Source organism: Ailuropoda melanoleuca, chromosome 1 (genome assembly GCF_002007445.2).
Source record: "Ailuropoda melanoleuca isolate Jingjing chromosome 1, ASM200744v2, whole genome shotgun sequence".
Lineage (NCBI taxonomy): Eukaryota > Metazoa > Chordata > Mammalia > Carnivora > Ursidae > Ailuropoda > Ailuropoda melanoleuca.
Genome location: NC_048218.1, coordinates 211,176,377 through 211,203,343, shown reverse-complemented (window position 1 = coordinate 211,203,343; position 26,967 = coordinate 211,176,377). Strand labels below are relative to the sequence as shown.

Sequence of the window (26,967 nt, the reverse complement as noted above, 5' to 3'; positions counted from 1 at the left end):
GAGGGGGGGCGGCCGCAGCCCCGGGGGAGGGGGGCGGGCGGCCTCGAGGCCCCGCCACAGCAGGCCGTGCCCCGTGCAAAGCCACAGCCCACCACTTTGGTTCAAGTGACTCCAACCGATGCCAGTGTCTGCTCTCCCGAGTCGCCGCCGATCGCAGGCCGCGCGTGCTGCGGGAACCGGGCGAGCCCGTCCCCTCTCCCGGAAGCTCTGCGGCCACGACATGGAGCCAGGAACGGAAGAAGGATGAGGTCTCCGCTCACACACACCCACACACAGGGATACCCCGACCACCATGGTGCGGCCAGTGGTAAACCGACACAAGCATGCTAGTCCCGTTCAGGGGAATGGCTTAAAAAGCACAAATAAAATATTATCATTGTTGTATATTTGCCAAACCTAACCACTTTGGGAAAAGGCAGCAGGAGAGAAAATGCCTTTAGTTTTAACAATTAGGACTGTAAACAATTCAGCCACACGAGAAGCAGCGGGCCCCGAGAGGACGCGACAACACCTCTCAGACCCGGCGTCTCTGCAGAGCGAGCAAACGCGCTGCCCCCCCAGGAGCCCCCCAGCTCAGGAAGGCTCAAGTCCATCAGCAGAGCCAAAGCTTCATCTTTGGTTAATTTCACTGAGTTGCCACTAGTCTTAAAACTGTGCTCTTCTTGGCAAAATTACTAAAGTAACCACGCGGCACATAACATTTGTTACTCTAAGTTACTTGACAAGCAGTGTCCATCTAAGTGAGTGACCGTGACTTAACGGACCATCTAGAGAACGGAGGAGGGGGAGTGAGGGACGGGGGGCGCAGGAGAGCTGCAGGAGTCCGGCCCCAGCGCCCTCGGCGGCCGGGGTGCTGCCCGCGGTGCAGGCACTAGAAGCCCCTCTGCGGGGGTCAGCTCCCGCGTCCGCTCAGCTCAGCTCAAAGCCAGCGGCACACTCGATAGCGTAGAGAAGCTTACTCCGCAGAAGGGTCTCGTCATAGAACTCGGGCAGTTTCAGCAGGTTCATGCACGTGCTGGCCGTGGGGAGCCGCTCGAGGTCAGAGCCTCCGTTGTGAATGCAGAACGCGGGGTACAGCTCCTGAAAAGACAGCAGGTGTGCAGGACGCAGCTTTAACAGGGCGGCCTTGAATGGATTTTTTTAAAAGCACACAAAACTTGCCTGCTTCAAACAGTAAAACGCTGTTGTGGTCACATTCTCCCAAAAGACATCTGGTTTTTTATGACGCTCCGACTGAGCTCTGCAGAATACTGAGTACCGCACACTGCCACTTCGTGCTTGAAAACGGACAAGAACAACGTCCACTCACGGGAAATATAACCTCTCCAGTGAGCAGGGCCTCCACGGTTTTGTGTTTTAGTCTTTTAAAAATTTGTTTAAAATTCAAGAAAGTACGAGGGTGAAGACTTGAATATATACACCTGTTTGCTTATGTTCAAACAGACAGAAGCCACCCGGGGGAAGGAGCAGGGGGGAGGGACAGTGGTAGAGGGCGTCTTCTTCAAACTCAGAGACACGCGGACGTCGCAACAGAAAAACTGAATTCACTCAAAAGGGGAGGAAAACAGCAATCTCAAAATATCAAAAGCAAAATTACAGAAAGGAACCTATCACTGGTGGTTTAATCACACAGGGAGGCATTACTCTGAGTGGTTTTTTTGTTTGTTTGTTTGTTTGTTTGTTTGTTTTACGATTTTATTTATGGGGCACCTGGGTGGCTCAGTCAGTGAAGCGTCTGCCTTAGGCTCAGGTCATGGTCTCACAGTCCTGGAATCGAGCCCCGCATCGGGCTCCCTGCTCAGTGGGGAGCCAGCTTCTCCCTTTCACTTCTCCCTCTGTGCTCTCTATCAAATAAATACATAAAATCTTTAAAAAAAAGATTTATTTATTTGAGAGAGAGCTGGAGCGTGAGCAGGGAAGGGGCAGAGGGAGAAGCAGGCTCCCCGCTAAGCAGGGAGCCCACCCAGGCGTCCCCACCCCTGCAGACTTGTTCTAAAACCACTATGGTCTTTTACAGAACTGCTGTACATCGGTGCAGAACTGTCACAGATTGTGGGACCCCAGGACTCACTAGGAGATGAAGTAAAGGAGAAATTAACACCACGATTATCACTGGTAAAACAAAATCCAAATATAAAATCAAAGAAATAAAAACCCTGAAAGTCTCAATTTGAATTGGAAATGTCAGTTTGAACTTGTGATGTATTTTCCTCTTAGGGGAAAAAAACCCGCACCCATTTCCTAACGCTGTCCATGGTTTCCGAGGCCTGGAAACAATGACCACATGTGACAACGAAAAGCCCGAGCTCCCAGATTTTGGTTTCTATAGACCTATTTCTCATGGGAAGGAATCTGGGGCTCCTTGGGAAAATATGGGATTCCGTGTGAAGCCAGGAAACGCACCTGACAGATGTCACCATGTGTCACACCAGAAAGCCAGCCACCCTGCACTCCCTGGGTTACGGGCACACAGATGCACGCTCCGAATGTGAAAAGGAATACTTGTAAGCGACCGAAACACATAAAACGTCAAAGCCCGTGAGTCTGTGGTGATGGTAGAGGGGCCCAACGTACGGCTGGCTCTAGGAAGTGTTAGTTAACCCACTCGGTGTTCCGAAAGCTGGTACGTGGACAGCGACTGCAATCTACTCTACCATTTCTGCACAGAGTCCGCGGGGTAACCAAATAATTGATGAGGAAAAATAAAGGTTTTCTTCAGAGGACATTTCAGCTAAGAAATGAAGAGCGGCAGCAGCTGGAACACGGCTGCTTTACAAGCACGCGGAGGAGCGCGTCCAGGCCGTGGCCGCACGGGGCCTCCGCAGCCCGCGCACCGAGCCGCACACCAGTCGCGGCCCCCCCAGTCGCCGACTCACAGACACTGGGTCTCTGTCGCTGATGGAGATGATGAAAGCAGACGACGTCATCTATGCAACGTTACCGCCAAAAAATCTGGAGTCTGGTGATCCCCTAAAGGACCAGTTTCACAAGACAAAGGAGCAACCCGGCTCCTCCATGAAGCAAGCGACAAGGTCCAAGAGAGGACGGCGTGGCTCGCTTGTCCCCGGAGCGCTGGTGCTACGGAGGCACTAAGCGCCTATGTTTTAGACGTGCTGGTGCCGCTCTGCTGTTTTCTCAGGCACAGCGCAGACCCTCTCCCCCCAGCTGCCGGCTCCCGGCCCTCGAGCAGCCGTGCTCCGGGTCTTAAGCACCTTCCCACAGAGATTCGTGCACAGACAAGAAAGTATTCTCTCCCTCCCCACTTTAAAACAGAAAACGCTGGCACCATACGTACACTGTTGGGGACCCCGATCACTGTTCACGGGATACTCTGTCTTTACGATCTTTCTGTGTCAATCCGGTTCCCTCCTTCTTTGAGGCTGTACGGTATTCTACTAGATGTCTGCAGCACCACTTGTCGCTGGACAGTTACGTTATTTTATTAGTTTTACAAATAATGATGCTGTGGGTGCGCCCGTGCTCAGTCACCTCACCCTTGTGCAGATGTGGGTATCTGTAGGTTGACCTGGTCAGGCGGGCTGAGTGTGAGACCCCTGGAAAGGCCAGCTCTTCGACAGCTACAAATGACCAGGGACTCTCTCTCCCTCTTACACACAAACGCCATTAGACATTCAGAAGCGAATGCCGTGTTCTCCTCCAACAGGAGCCCAACGAAGTGGAGACTGTCTTCCTCCTGAAAGCCTGAATCTGCCAACTCTCAGGCCAGCATGGTTTTAGCCCCACTGCTACAGGATTTCAGACCCCCAACTAGCTGCTGCACCCCTCACTGTACCAGAAACAGGGCCCCCCACAGGCGCCCGGCTGGTATCTGGAGCCAGGATGGTTCCACCCCCGGGTCAGTGCCTGTACACCTGTCACATGCTTCCTCCTCGGAGCTGTGACAAGACACCTGTGAGCGAAGGCTCACACCAACACCCGCTAGCACTGTCTAGCGGAATCCTCCTCTCCAAGGCGTAGCCTGGCCTAACTGCCCGCGAGGCCAGTCTGGCGGTGGGCTCGGGAGCCTAGACACACGCACATCCTCTGACCTCCACTTCCAGGACTGCGTCCTAAGCAGACAACCAGAGATACAGATCACGATTTAGGCACAAGGATGTTCCTAGCATCATAAGGAAGGAAGAGCTGTGAACAACTAATAAGAAACAGTAAGTCAATTGTGGTCAATTTGCATGATGGGACATTAGGAAGTTTACTAAAAATATTTCAAGAATGTTTTAATATGAGGAAAAATGATCCTGATATAATGTTTAGCGAAAAAAAGGCTATAAAACTGAGCACATAATTACCTTAAATTATATTTAAGAATTATAAGCAAAGAGTATAGAAAATAATTACCTACTAACCACTGTCGTGCAAATGAGAGAACAGAACTAATGTCCTTGCTCGTACGGGGACCCCTGGAGCCAGCTGCATGTACCCTGCCGCCCAGCACGGCAGGCACCCAACTGGCTCCAAACTGCTTCTCAGTGGGTCTTATTTCATTTGTATGTTGAGTTTTTTTTTTTTTTAGATTTTATTTATTTATTTGACAGAGAGAGAGACAGCCAGCGAAGAGAGGGAACACAAGCAGGGGGAGTGGGAGAGGAAGAAGCAGGCTTCCAGCAGAGGAGCCTGATGTGGGGCTTGATCCCAGGACTCTGGGATCATGCCCTGAGCCGAACACAGATGCTTAACGACTGAGCCACCCAGGCGCCCCTGTATGTTGAGTTTAGCACGACTTTACAATGTGGGCAAAACTGAGGAACAGCAGAGCCCACAAAATGCTGACTCAAGACTTAACACACTATCAGCCTTTGTACATTTCTCACTGTTAAATTAAAAACTTCATTTAAACAGTACACGTGGCATATAATATGTGCTAAAAACCACTGTCTTTTAAAAAATTATAGTTCATATGCTATTTTAAGTGTCTCATAAAAGTGTCAGAACAGGAACCAAAAGAGAAACAGCACATTAATTACATTCATTATTTCACATTCTGAGTACATGAAGGGCAATAATTTTCTCAAATGCTTGAATAAACTAAAATGAAAACATCACATTTTGAAACACAAAAGGACCTCTGAAGGCAGAGTCTGCGAGCACAGGGGAAAGGTGAGTGACTGGCTAAATGGGAAGAGCCTGAAATACATTTTGAATTAAATGCCCCATTTTAGTGTTTCTTTCATAATGCTAATTGAATTTCCTCCTCGGAGTCTTAAAAGTAAAAAAAATGAAGTTCTTCATTGAAATCTGAGTCAAGGGCACCATTTTGTGCATAATTAAATAGAGCACAACGGGAATCTGCATTAATTCAGAGTGAGAAAAATCATCAATTTGTTATGTGGCCCGATGGCAACTTAACAATTTTCTACAGCGCTTTAATGATTTTTTTGTCTGTAACAATCACATTCATTGAACATATTAAACTTTAATTAGCTTTAGCAGACGCTATTCTTCTCCAATAATCCAAGGAGTTTCGTAACTTTTAAATTATGAGAGTTTGCCTTTGCTCTTTATAGGACTTGGACTGAAGGACGCTCTCACCAGGCATGGCAAGCCAACTAGAAAGCACAAATATTAAGGTGATTTTTTCCACCTTTGGAGCCTAACTTAGGACAACCGCAAAGATACTTGAAAACTCTAAATTAAATTTCACATTTAATATATTTTAGATCCTTGAAAAAAAATCTAACACAGAAAGCGTGTCTCAGAGCTTCCCCAAGTATTTTTCAGGGTCTAATGACAGCAGAGTTATGAATGTGTGGGGCCACCCACAGGGGACAAGAGCGTGCTCACTACGGATCCACGTGGGATTTTAAAAGCTAATGTAAACCCCTCACTCCTCCTTCCCTCTCAACTTGCCAACACTCCCACAGGCCTTTTAACACAGACTCCTCCACTGGCTGCCAAAATCTCCGGAACCTTCCCCTTCCAGCAACACCCCTAATTCTTACTGGCCCTGGACTAAATTAATCAGAGGCTGGCAGAAATCTCTGGGTCCTCCACTCAGTTTTGATAGGAGTAGGTCTTCCAAATTTCCTTTCGTGAAACTACGTCCTTAATTTTCTCATCTCTAGGTTTGGTGTCATTTTGAAAGTGGAAGATTCTAGAAGCCTGGTCTCTCATAATAAGGGTTGCTGATAAAACTAGCTAACTGTATTACGATCTTAGTATGTAAGAATTTAACTTAAAGGACTGTTCACATGACTAGGTGATAAAACTTGGCCCCCAGAAGATCCTCTCCCTGGTCCCACTGGTTTGTGCACTCGTATGCCTTCCCCACATTCTTCCCGCTCTCCAGGCCCCAACACGGTGACATCCCCAAACTTTACGACACACCCAAGAGGAACCAAAAGACATGTTTCTTTCGGGCTGTTGCCTGATTTTCTTTAGATTCACAGAGGCCTGTTTTCATATCTGGTCACGTGTGCCGGTGCATAAAACCATCCCATTCTTCTAGGGTTGAGAGCAGGTGGTCACACGGCAAACCAGGAACATCACTCCACCTTCTGAACCACTTTGTTTAGGTGACGCTCGTGCACAGCAGAGGTTTTAACCCCATCTGACAGGTTTTCCCCTTAACAGACGAGTCTGTTCTCCGTACAGTCATTGTTGTAATGATTCAGCCTCCTCCCATTAATGTTACGTGTCTATTTCATGATTCTAGTGCTTTCTGTGTCTGCTTAATGAAGTGGGTTCTTTTTGTCTTGTTGGGCATGCTTATTTTCCTCCTCTGATACTTGGGAAGACAGAGGAGTGACTTTAGTGCTAATGTCACTGAAAATTATTCACTGCTTCCAAACTACGACACTGTCCATAACCCAAGTCTTGTGAACAATAAAACCCCAGCACTCATGCCACACCCCTCTCCCACTTCTCCACGTTACGGCTCTAGCTCTGATGGCACTACTGCGACGTTGTATGAAGCGACTGAGAGTCAACTTTTTAAAAAGATTTTTAAAATTTTTAAGTAATCTCTACACCCAACGTGGGGCTCGAACTCACAACCCCAAGATCAAGAGTCACATGCTCCACTGACTGAACCAGCCAGGCGCCCCTACTGAGGTCAATTTTTAAAAACAGCCTGATTCTTGACTTTGGCTCAGGTCATGATCTCTGGGTTGTGAGACGGAGCCCCGAGTCAGCCTTTGTGCTGGGTGTGGAGTCTGCTTGAGATTCTCTCTCTCCCTCTGCCCCCAACCCCCTCTCTCCCTCTCTAAAAATATATATAAGTAAAAATAAAATAAATAAAATACATAAAAATAGCTTGATTGAACTGCAATTTACATACCAGAAATTCTTTGTTCAATTCTCACAACTTTTCTATACTTTAACAATAATTTCAAAGTAAAAATTTAAAGAAAAGAATAACTCCTATATAACTCACTCATTGAAGGTTATTGGAAAGTACATGCCTCTAAGTTCTGCCAGCACAAGCAACATTCAATGCTTATCTAATTTGATATTCTTCTATATTTTATATATATATACACACACCATTATGTGTTTTAAACTATTAATACTGCTTTATTTTAATTGACAATGAATAAAGGAACCACTAACTGTCCCCTAACCAATTTTAATTGCTAAAAATATTAAGCTGAATTAATGAGGTGATCACTAATTATCAGAAATGATAAGAACATAAAATAAGTAATGGAACAACCAGGGAAATATATACCACTGACCCTTGAACAATACTGGTTTGAACTGCACGAATCCACTTATATGCAGATTTTTTTTGATAAATACAGATCAGTACCAGAAAGATACTTTCTCTCACGGTTTCAACATTTCCTTTCCTATAGCTTTCTTTACTGTAAGAATGCAGAATATAATACATACAACATGTAAGACGTGTGTTAACGTTATTGGTAAGGCTTCCCGTCAAGAGCGGGCTGTTAGTAGTTAAGTTTCTGAAGCGTCAAAAGTTACCTGTGGATTTTCTACTGCACGGGGTGGGGTCAGCGCCCCTAACCCCACGCCGTTCAAAGGCCAACCGCACTTTTGCTCCTACGTTATTCTCCCCAAACACACTACATCCCAATTTGTAGCTTGTGTTTTCTTCAGTTCAGTAGTACAACTGAGGAGATGGTACTTTGCATCCCAGCGAGCCCAGCCCAGGGCCCCCCAGTCTGCAGGCCCTGGTCACAGGCCGCCCCGATCCCAGCCGCCGCACCAGCACGTCGGCGCGGGACCGGCACCGTGAAATCACTGAACAACCAGTACCTGAGTGACGCGGCTGAAATACTTAGTGTAGCTACAAACACAGAAAACGCTGCTGTTACAAGCACCTCACCGTAAAGGCTACCCCCCGAGAACTGCGGGCAGCGCACGACGTCGCTGCGTCCCACCCCGCGTCCTGCGGCCTGTCCTGCTGACAAGCGGACGGCACAGACGCTGCGTACCTTAAACCCCAGGAGGGGGGGTCGGGAGCAGCTCGTGACGAACTTGAGCAGCTTGCGCTTTTCTTCGTCCGTGAATCCTTCCACGACTCTCCAGAAGACTCTGATCACAGGGTGGTCGGCGGAATAGCCTCCTACGGTAACAGGAACGAGTGTCTTATCACAAACCAGGTCACCGCAACGTGGAACTCTCCTAACAACGCCAGAGCCAGAAACCGGCAAGCGTGGTTCATTCCCGGCCCTCCGCCAGTGATGGACGCCAGCTCAGGGCTGAGAGCCAACTGTAGAGACACCTTTCTGTTTTTTTAAGTAGGCTCCACGCCCAGCATGGGGCTTGAACCCACAACCCTGACTCAGCACGGAGCCAGCCAGGTGCCCCTAGAAACACTGTTCATTCTGCTCCTGGGAGATGATGGACAAGCACGTGAGGGAGACAGGAACCTCTGAAGGATCCAAATACCAAAGACCAGAACGAGGATGAGCCCTGGCAGCAAAGGATGCTGCGAAGGGGTCTGAGTTTTACGAACTCTGCTGGGGGTTAAAAACCAACCTCTGTTGAGTAGCAGACCCTAACTAATGAAGGGTTTATATGAGAGCCAAATACCTGAAAACAGCACGGTTTGGGGTTATTTCTAATAGAACTAGTTATTTTGCCAACGTGATCTTAGTGTCTAAATTCATTTTATCACCTGTCCTTGTAACAGTAGGTACAGACCAGCACACGATGAGACCACTATTCTCAAGTGTAATATCTGCTACTTACAGCTTTTAATCTAGTTAAGTGCTTCCTAAGACTGAAATAATTGCTCTATATTGTTCCCTCATTGTTAATATACTATAGAAATAACATCGATAAAATATCTTAAGTGCATTAATTGGCACCAAAATGAATATGATAATATTTTAAAACCTATTTACTGGAATAGCTAAGATCATTAAAGGTATAAGCTTTCAGTGCAGATAGGGTAATGCAAACAACCCAAGGCAATTTCTTGGCAAAGGAAAGGTTGGATTGATTTCATTTTTTTAAACTTATGACTTGATAGTGGGGACAGAGTGACCTTAGGTATTATCTGCCTTTACATAAACATCAGAGTTCGAACTTACAGCAATAAAAATTAATGACAGAAAGGAGAGATACAGGCATACATTTATGTACATGTAAATATATGCATATTGATATATTTATGTAAACGATGTTAGCAAATTTAGAGTTTTGCAACCACGGCCACAGTCCCCTTTGGAACACCCCCACTTCCTCAAACGAATCCCACGTTCCCTGCAGACAATGGCCGTACATGGTCCCTGGAGGTGCGCACACAGCGATGGCTTGTCCACGTGGGAGAACATGCCGACATCGCTGCCGCCTACACCGCCTACACCATCTACACCGTCTACACCGCGCTCCAGCTCCAAAACCTCGTCAGTCACTTCGCAGGAAAGCTCGGGAAACAGCACTTGATAGGACAGAGTCTGCACAGGGTTCTTCAAATTGTGGTAAAATACAGAACATAAATTTCACCATTTAAACCTTTCTTTTTTTTTTCTAAGATTTTATTTATTTATTTGAGAGAGAGTGAGGAGAGCGAGAGTAAAAGAGTGGAGGGGGCGGGGCAGAAGAAGCAGACTCCCCCCTGAGCAGGGAGCCCGATGCGGGGCTCTATCCCAGGACCCTGGGATCATGACCTGAGCTGAAGGCAGATGCTTCACCAACTGAGCCACCCAGGCGCCCCTAAACATTAAAAAAAAAGAAAAAGAAAAAAAGATTCGAGAGAGAAAGAGAGCAAGCAAGTGAGCGCAGCATGGGGAGGGGTAGAGGGAGGGAATCTCAAGCCACCACTGCTATTTCCTACAAAATGTCATCACAAACAGAAACTCTATTAAGCAGTGAGTCCCCATTGCCCCTTCCCCAGCCCCAGTGACCTCTAACCTGCTTTCAGGCTTTGAGAATTTGCCCATTCCAGGTATTTCACAGAAGCTGAATCACATAATACATGTCCTTCCTTGGGTCTGGTTTATCTCAGCACACTTTCCAGAGTCATCCCTGTCGTAGCGGCAGTACTTCATTTCTGTCCAAGACGTCGTGATACCCCACCGTATGTGCGCACAGACCACAGCTGCTCCGCCATCCATCCGCGGAAGGACACGGCTGTTCCCACCTCTGGGCGCCTGTGAAGAATGCTGTGTGAACACGTCTGTGCAAGTACGTGTTTCAGTCCCTGCTTCCAATGCCTTTGGGCATACACTTCAGAGTAGAATTCTGGGTCGTACGCTGAGTCTCTGTTTAGCTTCCTGGGGAGCCACTGAGCCATTTTCCACAGTGGCTACTTTATTTACACCCATGCCAGCAACTCCCACGGGTTCCAACTTCTCCACGTCCTTGCCGACCCGTTACTCTCTATATGGTGCCTGTGCACAGGCGTCTTCACGGACGTGGGAACTGTTTCACTGCTGTTCTGAGCTGCATCTCCCTAATGATCAGTCACGCTGCACATCTCCGTGAGATTACTGGCTGTTTGTGTATCTTCTTTGGAGAAATGTCTATTCACGTCCTTCTCCCATTTTTGAATGGGCTTGTCATCTTCTTGTAAGAGTTGTAAGAGTTCTTTATATATTCTGAATACATATATATATGATTTCCAAATATTCTCTCCTTCTGTAGTGGTCTTTTTACTTTCTTGATAATGTCTTTTGATGTACAAAGTTTACAGTTTTGATGAAGCCCAATTTATATTTTTTTCTTTTTTTGCTCATGCTTTTGGCATCATATCTAGGAATCCAATGTCAAATCCAAGATCATAAAGACTTACCCGTTTTCTCCTAAGAGTTTTATGCTTTTAGGTCCTACATTAAGGCTGTTGACCCACTTGGGGTTCATTTTTCTATATGGTGTGATGTGGGAGTATAACCGTTTTTTAAATCACGGTGAACTTTTCCAAAGAGGCTCTACCATTTTACATTCAGTCAGGAGGGCTCCAATTTCTCCATGTAGTCACTAATACTTGGTACCATCTGTTTGATGACCGTCTTTCTAGCGGGTATGTAGTAATCTCTCATTAGGATCCGATTCTGCGTCAAACACTGTTCCTGTGCTGATCGCTTACTGGCCATTTATATGTATATTCTTAGGTGAAACTTTTTTTGGGCCATGTTTTTAAATTCAATTGCTTGTCTTACTAAGTTGTAGGTATTCTTTATATATATATTATACACATTACCTGAACACAGTTTCTCCCAATCTGTGGCTTGTCTTTTCATTTTCTTAACAGCACCTTCTGAAGCACAAAAGCTTTAATATTAGGAGTCCAAGTTTCTATCGATTCTTTTTTCTGGCTCCTGCTTTTGCTGTACAACCAAAAATGCCATCTAATCCAAAAGCCACGCAGATTTTCTCCTTCATGTTCTTTTGGAGGTTTCACAGTTTTGGGTTTTACCTATAGGACTCCGATCCTGTTGGGCTAATTTCTGCATATGGTGGGAGGTAAAGGTCTAAGCTCATGTGAATGTGGTCCCCGCACTACTGTATCGTCAAGCGAATGGTCAGCGGACCGTAAATATAAGCATTTGTTTCTGAACTCCTAATTATGTTCCATCAATCACTACGCCAATCCTTGTGCCAATACCACAATGTCTTGACTGCTGTGGCCTTACAGTAGGTTTGAATCACAGTGTAACTCCTGTAACTTTGTCCTTCTACAAAACCGTTCCAGCTGTTTTAGGTCTTTTACATTTCCAAATGAATGTTAAAATCAACCTGTTGATTTCTACAAACAGGGTTGCTAGGATTTTGATAGGGGTTGCACTGAATCCGCAGATTAACTTGAAGAGAATTACACCTTGACGACACGGAGTCCTCCGATCCATGACGAAGGGCTCTCTCCACCTCCTCTCAGTTGTGTCGTACAGTCTGCAGCGTACGGGTCTTGCATGTACACTTACTTTGCTGTGTTGGCAGTTTATTCTTTTTGACGCTACTCTGAATGGAGCTGTCCAAGCAATCCCACTCTCGGACTGCACATAAAAACAAAATTGGTTTGTGTGTACTGATTTGTGCTGGAATGGTTTTTTAGTTCTCATTTTGTTGTCAAGCTACCTGTGAAGAAAGTCTTACTTCCTTTTTTGGGGGTCGAGGGGCAGAGGGACAGGAGAGGGTCAGAGAATCTTAAGTAGGCACTACACCTAGCATAGAGCCCAACACGGGGCTTGAACTTACAACCCTGAGACCATGACCTGAGCTGAAACCAAGAGTCGGAGACACTTAACTGACTGAGCCCCCCAGGTGCCCCCAGTTTTACTTCTTTCACTTTTCTTTTCCAACCTGGATGTTTTTCTCCTTCCTCTCCTCGCTCTCGCCTTATTGTACTAGCTAGAAACCCCGGTCAAGTGCCTCTGACTTAAGCAGGTAGCCTTTAACCTTCCACCGGTGTGCCGGCAGCTATGAAGTTTCCGTACGTGTCCTGTATCAGGGTGAGCTCCCTTCTGCTCCTCGTTTCCTGAGGGTCTTCGTCCTGAACGCGTGGGAGACGCTGAGAGGCTCAAGGGCTGCACTGCTCTCTTCTTTCTCCTTCTGCATCTACTGAGATGACTATATGGGTTTTGTTCTTTTATTGCCAACACTGCATATCACATCAATACACTTCTAGATGTTAAATTAACCTTGCATTCATGGGGTAAATACTACGTAGCTGCTGGAATCAGTTTGCTAATATTTTGAGGATTTTTCCATCTATGTTCCTGGGGGATATTAAATCTATTATTTTCTTGTGTTACTGTTGTTTGCTTTTGATATCAGGCTAATAGCAATCTTTGAGGAGAGAAATCCTCTCCTTACTCAGCTGTAGCTGGAACTCCTGTACAGGATATGTTTTTAAGGCTTAAATACTGTTCTGAGAGAAATATTCATTTCATTATATTTAGAAAAGAGAGAAGGACTATGAAGAAAAGTCTCCTGTAATTTCATTAATTGTAAATGACTATAATCATTTTACGAAAACAAAGTGATTTTAAATTTTTTTAATTTTTAACTTTTTTAAGTAGGCTCCACGCCCATGTGGGGCTTGAACTCATGACCCCAAGAGATCAACAGTCGCACGCTCCACCCACGGAGCCAGCCAGGTGCCCAACACTGAAATGACTCTAAAGTCTTCTGGTTTGAAAAGTGAGTTATGCAGCGTATAACAGATAATAAAGAAAGGGATAAATAACACTTCACAGAAGCAAAGATGCCTCGTCATCCCACTTAGCACTTTTGCTTAGAGCTCAATCCCATCTCCAAAGACGTGGTATCACATGCACGCACTGTTGATCATCACCTTTATTTAAGGATATATTTTAAATTTTCTAAGATATACAAAACATTTTTTATATTATATTTTATTTCTTTAAAAAGTAATCTCTACCCCCAGTGTGGGGCTCAAACCCACAACCCTGAGATCAGGAGTCACATGTTCTACCCACTGAGCCAGCCGGGCGCACGGGTACAAAATACTCTAGGGGCACCTGGGTGGCCCCGTCAGTTAAGCACCCAACTCCTGGTTTCAGCTTGGGTCACATTCATGGGGTCCTGGGATCGAGCCCTGTGTCGAGCCCCACGTGGGGCCCCACGCTCAGCATAGAGTCTGCTTGGCCCCCTCTGTCTGCTCCTCTCCAACTCGCACTCTCATGCTCTCTCTCATACAAACAAACAAAATCTTTGGGAAAAAAATAATAAAAAAATAAAATACTTTAAAATGTCCATGTGCACAATAAAGATAAGAATCAATGGCTCACAACTACAGATTTTTATAATATGTATTTAAGATTTGGACAGTTTCCTACGGATGAGAAAAAAAGACTGAAAGGGTGGAATTATCCTCAGCCAAACTCAAGAATATACGCCACATCCTAAATGTTAAATACTACTTGCCACATTTTCCCCTTGAGTCCTACTCATCCTAATCTCACCCCTGAAGTTGTCACACCCTTTAATAAGCAATTTAACTTCTGGGTTTTTCTCATTAAGAAAAAAAAAAAGACTTTACACCTAGAAATATATGCAAAATTATTTATTATAGTGGAAGGTTAAATAAATCATACATATCTATTTAATCTCAAAAATTAATTGCAAGAAGAATAACAGCTTGGAAATATATATATATATATATATATACACACACACTTTAAAAAAGGAGATTGATGTTTATTGAATATACCTCAAGGGAGGACAGAGCAGCAGAGGAGAGGCTGTCTGCTGGAAATGATTTTTTTTATTTCTGATGTGAAACAAACAGAATGTATACTATAAATCACTATCACCACAAACTAGAATGACAGACTACGAAAACTCACCAAAATTACAGTGATTAAGGATGACTTTTTTTCTCTTTTCACTATTCCTAAGTATATATGAGGTTAATTTTTAAAAAAGAATGCCCAAGGGGCGCCTGGGTGGCACAGCGGTTAAGCGTCTGCCTTCGGCTCAGGGCGTGATCCCGGCGTGATGGGATCGAGCCCCACATCGGGCTCCTCTGCTATGAGCCTGCTTCTTCCTCTCCCACTCCCCCTGCTTGTGTTCCCTCTCTCACTGGCTGTCTCTATCTCTGTCAAATAAATAATAAATAAAATCTTAAAAAAAAAAAATGCCCAAAAGATACGCCAATTCCACCTCTGAACAATCTTATTATATCTCTGACAGCTAATGTTGTTGACCATCTTTCTATGTGTTTATGGGCCATTTGTATATCTTCTTATTGGTTTTTCATTTTCTTGAAGAGCAGAAACTTTTAAGTTTAATAAAAATGAGGTCCAATTTTTTTGTTTATTCTTTTTAATTGTTAGTGGTTTTTTGTTTTGGGTTTTTTTTGGCTAGCACTGTTTTAAAAGCAAAAGACTGGAAGCGACCCAATGCATTAGTAGAGACTTAAGACGACATGGTGTGAAGAGAAAATGATAAGATGCAGAACCGTGTGTAAACGTGAGGAAAGTAAGAACTAATTTTGCACGTGTGTGTAAATACAGAAAGTCAAGAAGAGCTGTGGCGGGACAGGTAGAGGCAGGATGCGGCAGCCGGGGTCCCACTGTAACCTCGTCCCACATGCCGGGCTCTGAACCATGTGAGTGAATTGCCAAACAAAAAGCACAGGAAGATTAGTCTGGAAATACCATGTGTAACATTCTCAGGGATAAATAACTAGTAGTGACAACCTACCTGAATAGTTTGTAAAGGACTTCAGGTCCTCTAGACTTATGGGAACTTGTGCACCAGAAATCAATACCTGAAAGAAGAAGTTCAACTCATCAGACTTGAGGTACGTGCCCAGAAAGCGTCCCCATGTCACAAGAGACGAGCGTGACGGCGAGCGGCGGCGCCAAGTGTACCTGGATCTCCTGCTGATCGAACATGCGCAGCCACTCCAGGTCCAGCACGTTGGCCAGGCCCTGTCGGAAGGCCAAGCAGTGCTGCCGGATCTGCCTGTTCAGCCGGTAGTCGGCGACAAGGTGGATATATGCGATCCGGTTGGCGCTGGTGACGGGGATGTCTTTCCCGCCAAATTTCAGTTCGACCACCTGTAAATATTAAAATAAGGGTCTGAAAATTCTGACTGGAGCAAAACAAGAGCAAGAAACACTTACTTGAAGGAAACTTGACAGCGCTGCCGTGTACACGAGAAGCTAAGTGAAGAGCCGCGTAACTGGTGCGCACACCAGTCCACGTAGGGGAAGACGCGCCTCTGATGGGGTTCTCCAAAGCCTGGCATCCTAGTCCGTCTTTAAGATCGTCAGCCACCAGTGCTTTCTCCGGAGCACTCAGGAGTGACGCAGCAGTGTAGCCATGGCAACGCTTTCTTAAAGAATTAGGAATCTGGGGCGCCTGGGTGGCTCAGTCGCGGGGGGGGGGCGTATCTGACTCTTGACTTTGGCTCAGGTCACGATCTCAGGGTCGTGAAATGGAGCCACGCGTCGGGGCTCTGTGCTCATTGGGGAGTCTGCTTGAGATTCTCTCTTTCCCTCTCCCTCTGCCCCTCCCCCCGTCACACACAGGTGCACACTCTTTCTCTCTTAAAAAAAAAAAGTTAAAAAAATTATGAATTACGAAGGGCAAAGATATGAACTAAAAAATGATGTCATATCAAAAGGGATTCATTCTGGAGAAAATACGGCCTAAGGAATGAAGGTTGTAACAGAATGATTACTCATATTTGTACAAACAGCACATTCTTCTCTTTGTATCTCCACCATGTTGTCACCACGATGAAGTACTTCACTCTTTCATTATTTTAAAGATTTTATGTTTAAGTCATCTCTACACCTATGTCCCTGAGATCAAGAGCCGCACGCTCGACCGACTGAGCCGGCCAGGCGCCCGTGAAGTACTGTAAATAGGGCTCAGAGGACAGCGGTACGTTAGAGAGGACTGGCCGGTCTGCTGCTTACGTATCTGCGCTGAGTCCCAGAGGACAGCCTTCCGTCATCACGTAACCACGCTCGCACGGTCCGCAGGTCTAGCACAGAGCTGGCGAGCGGTGCTGGTAACGGGGACACCCGCAACTCCCCTCGCCCCGTGAACTGCTTTCATCATTAATAAAATGGTGATAGCTTTGCTCTGTCTACCTTAGAACTGTGGTTATGTAAACTCATACAAACCAAAGGTGACTGACAAACACCACAGGTAATTATAAACATATCAGCCTAATTTACAAGAATGCACTCTTTAAAGTGTGTTTACTCTTCTCAGATGCATCTGGATGAGGCCGGCTATGCTAAGGATAAAGAAACAGGAAACAAATCCACGATAAGTGGACAAGACGTTCCAGAACGACCTAGTGGGTGGCAAACTTCTGGGGGTACAACAGAGCACTGCCTGGACTGCGGGTTATGGAAAACGTGGGTACATCCTCCTCGTGGTTCTGTGTATACCCCGAGGCATAACAAAGACAACACCTCCCCCGCTCTGGAAAATGGCATTTCAGCCAGTTTTTTTACCACTTTACAGAAGGGCCATTTTACAATCTGCTGAAGCACTTTACCAAAGTCATCCTACGCCCAGTGGTTCCACGGCCATCTCACGCTACAGAAGTCACAAAGCTTTCTTAGATTTGCCTCTTTCCATATTGCACGATCTAGATGATGCCTCCCTTCTCACTAATTCTCGTGCTCCGTGCAAGGCTCTGAACCCACATTTCCTTGCACGTCTCTGCTTCGGGGAGGGGCCGCAATGCCTCTGTGGTCGCCGTCCGCTGACAGGCCATCTGTTACCTGGGCCTCACGAGCTTGCAGCTCGGTTTTAATGTACAAACTACCACCCCTTACTTTAAGTGGATTAACAACAGGTAATAAATGAGCCTGTACTGAGTGATTCAAGGACAAAGGACCCGGGAAACGATTGGGTAAAAGACTTCCAAAGCCCCAGTTACCCTTCCTGATTGGACGGCAATGACGTTTCTAGTGACGGCCCAGGGACTGCGTTGTGGTCATCTAAACTCCTCTCTAGGCTACATCGAAACAACTATCCGCGTCTAAAATCATGTCAAACCCGTCCTAGGGTTTCAGTGTTGAGGGCATATTTAAATCTCTAACGTGGAACCAGAGCAGTCCTCATATTGAGCGCTCTCTCCCGACACTCCTGAGCGCGGCTGCAGGACGCTGGCGGCTCGCGTCGCTCACTACCTGAACAAGCTCACTTCATCCTCGGAGCCACGCGGCACAGACGCACAACCAGGACTTGAACAAGGTCTCGTGACGCAGGTTCATGCTTTGCACTAACAACGATCTCTTACGGGACCATCTTAAATCCTGAGCACTTTCCTCAGCAAAGCTACGTGTACAAATTCGTGGTCTAGAATTTCATGTGCGTTTTTAAGCAGGCACACACGGCCATATCGACAATACCAAAGAACAAAGAAAACAAGCTGGGGACAAACACTAGTATTTTAAAAGGGAAAATTAATTAACATAACCTACCAACATAATGAAGTATTTGCATATTAGAGATCTTTAAATCACAGTATTTTATAAACTCAAAGGTGTACAGAGGACTACGTTTTTATATCCATCTCCAGAAATCCATAAGATCTCCCCCACAAATTAGCTGCATTACCAGTGACTTTCTTAATTTTTCCTGTTGGACTCTTTCGTGTAATTCTTCCTCTGCACTGTCATCCACAATCTCTTTATTCAGTGGGGATTTCTATGAATAATTGGAACATCGTAACTTCACACTTTTGCTTTTAATAGATTCCAATATTACCAGTGGTGCTTTAATGGAACTCTTACATAGGCTACATTTCACTATTATCATCTATCTCAGAAGGAAAAATGGGAAATACTCCCATTAGCAAAGGCCGTGGACAGGTCATTATAAAACTGACTGCCCTGGCACTTTCATTTCATTTTTAAATCGTGCCACCAGGTGGAGCGAGGCAGCAGGGACGAGCAGCCTCACTGTGTGTGTGATCCCAGCGTCCTCACGCCAGTAACAGACCTCATCTTTCCCAAAAATCTGAATTTTGCATGTTGAAACTTTAGCTCTATAAGATGGATGAGGCAGAAACAAAAGCCACTAAGTAAGCTGTAACCAAACAGAATGGGGTTCTGTCCTCATTCTTACTTTCTTTCACAGTGTTGAGGTCCGCTCTCAAGAACACCTAGAGGTGTCCAAGTAAGAGAGGGAAGCAGGAGGCCCGAGGCGGTTATCATTTCCTTTATTCCCACTTAGGATTTAATCCACACCTATTTCTTACATAGGTAGTTTTTTACCTTCTTTTTTTTTAAAGATTATATTTATTTATTTATTTGAGAGATAGAGAGCGCGCAAACGTATGCGCATGCACGGTGGGGGGACGTGGGGGCAGAGGGAGAAGAGAGAGAATCCCAAGCAGACTCCCTGCTGAGCACGGAGCAGAGCCCCTACCTTGGGACTCCATCTCACAACCCCGAGATCATGACCTGAGCCGAAACCAAGAGTCGGACGCTAGACTGACTGAGCCACCCAGGCGCCCCATTAAATAGGTAGCTTTTTAAAGGCCAAGAAGTAAGACTAAAATTCAAATACCACGAAGACAGACATTCAAAAATACCCAGAGAATTTAGAAGGAGGACGTATGAATCTGTGTGTGTGCTTGTCTTGGTTTCTCAAGACATCACTGTGGTGTGGGGGCCGTGCCACGGTTCTGCGGTCCAGGGAGGAAGCCAACACAAAGGTCTTAAATCTCAGAACCTTCCCAAAGCACTCTCAGGACTAGCACAGCACAACGAGACAGCACTTCACACACAGTAGGATGGCTGTTATTTTTTTTAAAAGACTGAGAGAGAGGGAAAAGAAAGCAGGAAGAAGTGTTGGCAAGCACGGGGAGAGATCAGAACCCCTGTGCGGTGCTGGCGGAAAGACAAGACGGTGCAGCCACGGTGGAAAACGGTATGCGGGTACTCCAAGAGTGAACCCTTAGGATCACCGTATGACCCAGCAATCCCACTTCTAGGAATACACCCACGAGAACGGAACGCACGGACTCCCACAGGTATTCGTACAGCCATGTTCGCAGCATCATTATTCATGATAGCGGAGACAACTCTAACGTCCATCGGGCGATGAACGGATAAACAAACACGAGCCATACCGATTATGGACTATTTGCCTGAAGAAGGAAGAGAGTCAGACTTGTGCTGCGTCACAGGAGAACTTGGAGGACATCATGCTCAGTGACATAAACCAGTCACAAAAGGACAGGTATCGTATGCACGCACGCAGGTGAAGTCCTCACAGTCGTCAAACTCACAGAGACCCGCAGTAGAACAGTGGGCACCAGGGCACAGGGGAGGGGACAGGGAATTCAGTGCAAGAATGCCCTGCCTGTCCCATCCTCCTCTGACTCAAATAAAATCCACTTTGCTCAAGATACTGACCTATACCTATAGACCGTAACTTTAAAAATGAGGATGATACAGACGTTCTCTCGTTAAAACGTTTTTCACTGCTTAACCCCCACGTTGTGATTTCTCCTTATTCTGGACCACCTAACCCAGAACATAAGCAGGCTTCTCCTGGGTCCTGTCCTGACTCACAGAATCCAAATCTCAGCTTCCTGGGGAGGAAGGCTCAGGGTTTTTTGTGTTTTTTTCCCCCTTTTCTTAAGGATTTTATTTTATTTATTATTATTATTTTTAAAAGATTTTATTTATTTATTTGACAGAAAGAGAGATAGTCAGCAAGAGAGGGAACACAAGCAGGGGGAGTGGGAGAGGAAGAAGCAGGCTCCCAGTGGAGCAGGGAGCCCAATGCAGGGCTCAAACTCAGAACCCTGGGATCACGCCCTGAGCTGAAGGCAGATGCTTAACGACTGAGACACCCAGGCGCCCCAGGATTTTATTTTTTTTACGTAATCTCTACATTCAACATGGGGCTCGAACCCACAACCCCGAGATCAAGAGTCATGCTCCACCGACCAATCCAGCCAGTGCCCCTCAAGTGTTTCCTGTTACTCATTTTCCTGCTGGCTCTGAAATGCATCTGTTTAGGCCATCTTACCCTGACACCCCGAAATACTGCAAACCAGCTACGGAATGAAACACTGGTTCTCCTTCTGAGGGTATCTTTACCCTTTCTAGAGCCCAAGGCCTCTAACTGTTCTCCACGACAACAGGAGAAGCCCGGACTTGCTGGCATCTGCCTATCTACTCTTGTACACCCATAAGCTTAGCCATGTCTAAGTGTGCTCGCCTGCCTGGTGAACACCTTTCCACCCACCCAGCATGTCTCCCAGGTAGCTCTCCACTTGGGGCTGAGCTACTGCTCACATCTGCCTCCCCTGTTGGAATGTGTATGCTCTCCTAGTCTAGGAAAAAACTTCCTATGCACAGCATCATGGCTGGTACAGAGGCAATGCTGTCTCATGAATGGATGAAGAAATACAGACGAGGCACGGGGACAAGTAGGTAATATGATACAAAAATAACCAAAACTGCATTAACTCCAATTTGTTCAGTATATGCGTTTATCGAAACAAAATGTTAGTGCTGACAACCTGAGGGTTAGTTAAGGAGTACCCTGAATGGGTCAACGCATTATCAAAGGTGATTTGACCAAGTACAGATTTAATATGGAGTTACTTTTAAGTTGGCAAAGCTGATGCCCTTTGAAGGCCTGAATTAAAAACGAATAACAGAAATTTACAAAGTTTGAAGGTAACAACTGTTTTGTAGTTAAAATACAACTACTAGATTCAGAAAAGATTACTGATCTACATAATAGCAGAAAAGCTGTTTTTCCCCACAAAACAGACCTATTTGTCTGAAAACCAAAAATAAATTAGAGAAGCACACTGGTCACTTTAACACCTGCCGAAATGAGATATTAACAAGTACGACTTCAAAGGTCCTCAAATAATTTGGTTCATCGATACACGTAAAAAAAGGTTTTGTAAATTATGGGGACATTCGAACATATGCTAACGTAGATGAAAAAGTACGCCGAACGCCCACACCCCGACCGCCATTTCAGCAAGTTCCACCTCATGGCCAATCTAGCTTCTCTCCACCTCCACCCACTGCCACCCCCCTCATCATACTGGAAGCAAATCCCAGACGTTATCGATTCTTCCACAGTCAGTATGTTGTACAAGAATGTTCATAGCATATTCTTCCTAACAGCTGAAAAGTGGAAATAACCCAACTGTCCGTCAACTGAGAGAGAAAATGTGGTGTCTCATACAGTGCGGAGCCGCTCAGCCGGAAGAAGGGATGAGGTCCTGGCTCCTGCAACAAGGGGATGAAGCCGGTCACGGCAGGCTAGGGGCTGTAAGATTCCAGTTAGGGACCAGGCCTGGGGCAGACGAGCGCGGACAGCATTAAGACCGTGCTCACCTACGCTGGGTCGGAGGGACCTGCTAATGCGTTCACGGCTTCTCTGGGGAGACGGAACCATCCTGAACGGAGATGCCGGCGAGGGGTGCACGCTCCCGGAACGCGCTGACCCACGCCGTGCTCTAAAGTGTGCACTTTCTGGTGTGCAAATTATACCCCAATAATGCTGTCATTTAAACAATCAGTTTCAATCTCTAACATGTAGGGTTTTTCTTTTAAAAAAGGATAGAGGCGCCTGGGTGGCACAGCGGTTAAGCGTCTGCCTTCGGCTCAGGGCGTGATCCCGGCGTTATGGGATCGAGCCCCACATCAGGCTCCTCCGCTAGGAGCCTGCTTCTTCCTCTCCCACTCCCCCTGCTTGTGTTCCCTCTCTCACTGGCTGTCTCTATCTCTGTCAAATAAATAAAATCTTAAAAAAAAAAAAAAAAAAAGATAAAGAGAGCCAGACCAACCAGACTGATAATGAGGGCCAGTGATTGGGGTCAGAGTACCCGAGGTCCACTGAGAGTGGGCAAGGAACGGAGGCGCACAGAGACCCTCAGGGCTAACCACCACTCCCTGGGACCGACAGCCAGACACGCAGCAGCCCCGGGAAGAGCATCCCAGAGGACAGCTGTCACAGAGGACTGGGGCTCCTGTGTCTCCAGCCCCCCACCCCCCCACCCCCACGTCTAACCCTCAGCGCACTGGAAAGGCACTAAAGCATTTCCACACGGAAGGAAATCCTCCCCATCGCCGTGGGAACAGAAGCTGGTCAGTAACAAACCGGCGAAGGGCCCCCTCACCTGTGCCTCTCCCAGGTCATTGTTCACCACAGTGAAGTTCAGCCCCAGTTCCTCCACGTCGCCTTCGTAGCTCTTGAGAAAAAGCAGATTCTTATACACTTCAGGATCTAAGGAGGCTAGATGATGGATGTCCACGTCCGCGCTGGTTCCAAGCAATTTGGACAGGAAGAAGCCAGCAAAGGGCAATTCTACCAGCATATTTTCATAGAGAGCCTTCAAATGAGAACAAGGAACAACGATTAGCATTTCAGAGGAATTCGTTCTTCACACTGCCTACCAATAAAAAAAGTCTAACCTGAGATTTAACAGAATCCTGACAGCAGATACGTTTTCTTCACAACGATGCTGGTGGTGGAGGCTGGTATTTGGTGAGCACTCACCGCGTGCCAGGCCAGGTTAACCATTCAGTGCAAGTACTCAGCGTGCCACAAATTCTAGAGCAGACCACCAGCGCATTTTAGGGCTGACTCACAGAACGTGCACACCGATGGGGGTGTGCAAGGCCACACCTCTTGTGCTGCCACAGAGGTGGACACGTGCTTTCTGTGAAGCTTTGCAGCCGTAGGAGTCTCCGAGGGCTGCTGGAACAAAGGACCACGCGCCGGGGGCTGAGAACAGAAACTCAGCCGGGCCAGACGTCTGACTCAAGGTGGCAGCAGGGCACAGTCTCTTGAAAGGCCTCCGTGTCTTCTCAGATGTGGCCAAACAGACCTGGTGGCCCCTGGCTTTTGGCTGAGTCACTCAGAACTCTGCCCCTTCGAGAGGCTGTCTTCCCTGTGTGTGTCTGCTGCTGCCTCTCCCTTCTCTTACAGAGACCAGTCACTGGATCTGGGGAGCCGTTCTTAACCCAGGATGACTCATATGCAAAGGGTCACTTCCAAATAACATCAGGCTCACAGGTACGGGGGATTAGGATGGAACATCATCTTTTTGGGGGTCACAATTCAGCCCACGACAGCAGGCTGGACCGGCTGGGTGGCCACCCCTCCACTAGGCCTTTACAGCTAAAGAGGAACACAGACAGCGAGTGGGCAAGTGAGGGCAGCTGTGTGCCAGGACTGGATTGCATGTGATTCCCAATGTCAAGAAATACTATTCTGTAGATTGTTTCAGCCATCAGAAGGAAAAAGCATTCTTAGCACACTGACCCCACGACAACAGGGGGCAGGCTGGAGCCGGCCCACAGGCTGCAGTTTGCCAGGCCTGTTCTACACTGAAGAGACGGGGCCTTGGGACTCACAGGCACTTATGTGGACATGACGAGTCAGCACGTGGCAGGGCTGGCGTCAAACCCAGACGCCCTGACGCCCGCACGGAGGATGTCTCCACTCCGAGTTACTGTTTACTTTTGTGTGCAAGGGCCACACACATAACTGTCTTTTCACTTGTGTACATTAAAGGGTAATTTACGTAGAGTAAAATAAAATGTACGACCTACGAGTACCGCTTGATGAATTACCGTATTTGTGCCCGTGCAGCGGCCCCCCGGGTTAAGACACCGAACGCTCCCCCTCCCAAGCTCCCCACGAGAGTCCCTCCCGTCCTTCGGCCACACCCTCCCTCACGTGAACCCCCCTCTGCGGCCATCACCACGGGCAGACTTTGTCACCCCCAGGACGCCCCCAACGGCATGAGACAGCGTGTGCCTCCTCACAACACGATGTTTTTGAGATTCGTCCATGTTACTGTTGGCTCTTTTACACGAGGCCGTGTAGTATCTCCAGCCCGGGACCTGACGGTGGACATGTGAGCTGCTTCCCACCTGCGGCTAGGACAGCAGAGCCGCTGCACCGTCAGCGCGAGCCTTTCTGTGGATCTGTGCTCTGACTTCTCTCAGGATATGATCAGGCCTGTTAACAGGGAAGCTCTGGGCATGAGGGACGTTTAGCTGTATTAGGCAGCGACATGCTGCTTTCCAAAGTGCAACCATTTTCCGCCATGACCAGCAACGCAGGAAGGTTCCAGCTGGCCAGAACCTCACCGATTATTAGTGTGGTCAGTCTTTTTAAAGTTTAGTTATTCTGGTTGGTGCAATGGGGTATCTCATTATGGTTTTAATTTGCATTTCCCTGACATGCAGTGGTGCTGGATAAATTAAGTGCTGGTGAATATTACTATATTAATTTCCAGATTCTCTATCCAGAGATTGAGGGGGGCGCCCAATGATACAGGCTTTCCAGCATGATGCTGGGGTTCATCTTGCATGATAAATACTCCTATGGCCTAAGGCTATAAAATACAACAAGGAATCAGAACTGGGCTGTAAAATCTTCAGAAACATTCTTATTATTTGACTCCAACAGATGGTGGACTCGGAAGCCCTGACAAGCCTGTCAAGAACGTTCTAGTGACACTGAGCTGCTCTGGGCTGGTGCCGCTCCGTACCAGGGGCGCGCAGGGCACACGTCATTGGTCTCATTTCCATCGGCCGATCTGGAAGATCTCCTGAGCAGAAGGCCAGAGGCCCTCCTCTACAGAAGCCCAGGGGAAATCTGGAATTCCATGACCCACGCCATGACAGGGAGAATGGACTCGCCGCCCTCTCTCGGTAGGCGGGGAGCTGGAGGCATATGTTCTCACAAACCTTTCTCTTTTGGGGGGGCTGGCGGGGGAGCCCCGCTTCAGAAAGTGCTCAGGGGGCTGTGCCGTGCCTGCTGTGCCGCGGATGCATTCAGAGCTTTTCTTTAAGTCACTGCTGAAAGATCCAAGTGCCATCACGCTGCTCACGGAAGCCACCATAAAAACAAACCGTGATCCCGGGGTAGTCATCCGTGAGACCGCGACTTCGGAAGGCCCTCTTCCAGGAGGCCATTCACCCGACTCCATCCACACACGCGAGATGTGAGACACGGGGCTCTGGTGACACACCTGTGCGAACGAACTCACAGGAGACTAACAGCAGCCTCCAGGGAGCAGGGGCTCCGGCGTCCGAGCCTCCAGCCCCCGCGCCACCCTGCACGTGGGCTCAGGAGCCCTTCCCTGGCGACGTTTCCTGACACCGCCGCAGTGTTTACTCAACGCATCACATCGGGTGTGCGCCACTTCCGCAAGGGCCACAATCAGTGGTGGCACTCGTCCGCGAACCACTGATCCGTAAACACACCAGAAAACGCGCCCGCACACGAGTGCTTCCCTGCTCCTCCTACGCCTCCGGACAGTGCTCAGGTCACCTTGAGCGAGACCCACACTCCACAGTCTCTCCACTCTCAGGACTGGAAGGAACCAGAAGAGAGCCATTAAACACTGTCCTGAAAGGAACATCCAGAGGGCACTGGCTTCCTGTCCCAGCACGCCGCTGACAGACAGAATGAGTGAACACTTCTTCCCAAGGTTAACACGTCTACGGACTCCAGGTTCACCATCCGTTAACTACACATTTCATAACATCCCCCTCCAGCTAAGACTCCAGATGTTCTGTGCCAGGGAAACCAAAGTCTTATGTCCCTATGCTTTTTATTTCTGATCTGAAGGCTAATGAATACCCAATTTATTCTGAAAACGTGGCGAAAAAGGACTTGTGAATGAGAGAATGAGCAGTAAGATGGCGACCAGCACTTCACTCGTCTACTGATAATGCAAAGGAAGAGTTGTTTTGAAAAACCACAGTTTGCTTCAAGTTAAGAATGGCTAATACTATTAACCTGGAGCACTTAAAAATCCCATTACTTCTAAATGAAGGATGGCTTCAAAGCCAAGGACAGCATTCTACGCCAGAAGCCATGATTGATTCCAGGTGTTGAAGAAAAGCCTCATTTGTACAGCGGACTTTAAAGTAAGCTGGAAGTGTAAATCATGTGATGTTCGATATGTAAGGCCATTGTTTGCCATTTCTGCATTAGTAACAAAAAACCAGTGAAATTCGTTAAATATATCAGAGCTACCTGAATTTTAAACAGAAATCCCACTGTGACTCATAAATGTAAATGCCTAGGTATAAT

The 26,967-nt window shown here is 47.0% G+C and overlaps 1 protein-coding gene across 1 annotated transcript in view; it reads right to left on the bottom strand.

The window, feature by feature from the left end:
* Positions 1-78: 78 nt before the first annotated feature.
* Positions 79-26,967, bottom strand: part of UBE3C (ubiquitin protein ligase E3C) — a 118,006-nt gene continuing 91,117 nt past the window's right edge. The window contains exons 19-23 of the mRNA XM_002925260.4: positions 23,030-23,242; positions 15,765-15,953; positions 15,595-15,661; positions 8,412-8,542; positions 79-1,080 (exon numbers count right to left, since the gene is read on the bottom strand). Coding sequence (XP_002925306.2) covers positions 910-1,080; positions 8,412-8,542; positions 15,595-15,661; positions 15,765-15,953; positions 23,030-23,242 — 771 coding nt within the window. The 3' untranslated portion in view covers positions 79-909. The remainder of the gene's footprint in view (positions 1,081-8,411; positions 8,543-15,594; positions 15,662-15,764; positions 15,954-23,029; positions 23,243-26,967) is intronic.